At 47.9% G+C, this 2,077-nt stretch overlaps 1 protein-coding gene across 2 annotated transcripts in view; it reads left to right on the forward strand.

The window, feature by feature from the left end:
- The first annotated feature begins 1,297 nt into the window (after positions 1-1,297).
- Zc3h8 (zinc finger CCCH-type containing 8) overlaps positions 1,298-2,077 on the forward strand; it is a 20,215-nt gene continuing 19,435 nt past the window's right edge. For both annotated transcript variants that reach the window (XM_005365652.3, XM_026788515.1), the window contains exon 1: positions 1,298-1,494. In XM_005365652.3, the coding sequence (XP_005365709.1) occupies positions 1,418-1,494 (77 nt within the window). In that variant the 5' untranslated portion in view covers positions 1,298-1,417. The remainder of the gene's footprint in view (positions 1,495-2,077) is intronic.

Below are 2,077 nucleotides of genomic sequence, written 5' to 3' on the forward strand. Positions count from 1 at the left end.
TTTTTCTTTTTTGGCAAGTGTGTGGTGGTCAGATGACAACTTTTTGGGAGTTGGTTCTCTCTTTCAATCTTGTGGGTTCCAGAGAAGAAACTCAGGCCATTGTGTAGGCTTGGCAGCAAGTGCTTTCACCCACTGAGCCCCTTACCAGACCAAATTCTGAAATATATATGTGCATGTGTGTGTATGAAAAGGTAATTGAATTACACAAGAGTCAGGTTTTCTTTTCTTGGTTTTTGTTTTGTTTTTGTTTTTGAAGACGGGGTTTCTCTGTAGGTTTGGAGCCTTCCTGGAACTCACTCTGTTTATCAGGCTGGCAGCAAAACTCACAGAGATCCGCCTGTCTCTGCCTGCCGAGTGCTGGGATCGTGGTGTGCCACCGCGGTCTGTCCAGAATCAGGTTTTCTGTCCTGACCCAGAACAGAGTTTGAGTTTTGCTTTCTTCTATTTACTTCCATTGAACAATTTCCTGGTTACCAGACATGATCTATTTTTCTGCCTTTACAGTTCTCCTTGGGACATACATTTAACTCCAGTTTCATTCCTTTCTCTGAAAATTATCTCAAGACTGAGTTCACCCCTTTCAAGCTTTCCCAACCAGCTGTTTCCCCCTCCCTCTTCTGAATAATCTTAACACTCATTACTTTTTAATGAACTTGCCTGCTTCAAATATATTTATGTGTTTACTGTTGTAAAGAGATTGTGTAAGTTCCTTTTCGTGCATTTAGTTTTGTTTATACACCTGTCAAATGTGCATTTGAAAAGTACTTACAAATAACAGTGTGATTGCAGCCAGTGGGTTTTCACCACCTGAAAGAAAATAAAGAGCTGGAGAGACAGCTCAGCAGTTGGGAGAATATCTTGCTCTTGCAGAGAACCTGCATTGGGGTCTTCGCAGGCACCTGCTCTCATGTACACACGCACACACACTCGTACACATAAAAATAATACATCTTGTAAAAAAGAATCCTAAAGATTATTATTATTGTTAGTATTATTATTATTTTGGTTTTTCGAGACAGGGTTTACTCTGTGTAACAGCCCTGGCTGTCCTCGCTGTCCTGGCATTAGCTCTTATAGACCAGGCCGGCCTCGAACTCACAGAGATCAGCCTGAAGATTGTTATTTTTTTAAATGCTACTAGACTGCTGCAGAAAGAGGTATGCTCACTGGCCAGACCAGCATAGAGAACTGCGCGTGCGCCAGTGCAGGCACTGAAAGCGCCCTAGTGAGGATTACGCATGCGTAGTACGGGTGGTCGCTGGTGCCACGGGATCGAGAGAAGGCGCGCCCAAGTGGCGCGTGCGCGTGCGCAGGGCGGAGCCTGCGGGCCAGAGCGAGGCTCTAGGTTCCTGTGTCCCAGCTCTGGTGGTTGCTCAGTAACTGTTCGGCGTGGAGAAGGACGGTTCCCTTCTGAGTTATGGATTTTGAAAATCTTTTCTCAAAACCCCCCAATCCGGCCCTTGGCAAAAAAACGGCCGCCGACTCTGAAGAAAGGTGATCCACATGTTTCGTCGTTTGCAGGGGCAGCGCCGGGGTTCCGCCCCTGAGCCTGGGCTAGCGCGTGAGCCGAGGCCGGAGCGGAGAGGTCGCGGGGGAAGTGGGGTGGCTGGCAGAGTGGGGACCTGGGGCCAGGACAGTGGCCGGGCGGCGGGGGGAGGCTCGGATCTCTGCTGGTCTGCCCCCAGGGCCGGGCTGTTCCCCGTGCACGTGCGCTTAACCTGTTTCCTGTCACTCCCCCAGCTCAGAGGTGGCTTTGCACCGACTCCTGGTTCTTGAGAGTTTGAATGGTACTGAAGCACTGCCCTGCCAGTGACCCTGAGCCAAAAATCCCAGAATAAAGCAGCAAGCACCATTTTGGCTTAGTATTTCTGTTAAATTGGAAAAGCATGTTGTTAGTCTCATACCTAGTGCAGAGTGCAGAATTTCTGTACAGGTACCTGTTCACTTTTAGTCATTTGAATTGAAAGTGCCCCCATGCCCCATCTCGCCAAAAACCCTTGTCTTCTATGTTCCCATCTTGCCTCAGTGGAAACCTTGACACACATCCTTCACGAGATTTTTTTTTTTTTTTTTTTTT

This window comes from Microtus ochrogaster, unplaced genomic scaffold (assembly GCF_000317375.1).
Source record: "Microtus ochrogaster isolate Prairie Vole_2 unplaced genomic scaffold, MicOch1.0 UNK3, whole genome shotgun sequence".
NCBI lineage: Eukaryota > Metazoa > Chordata > Mammalia > Rodentia > Cricetidae > Microtus > Microtus ochrogaster.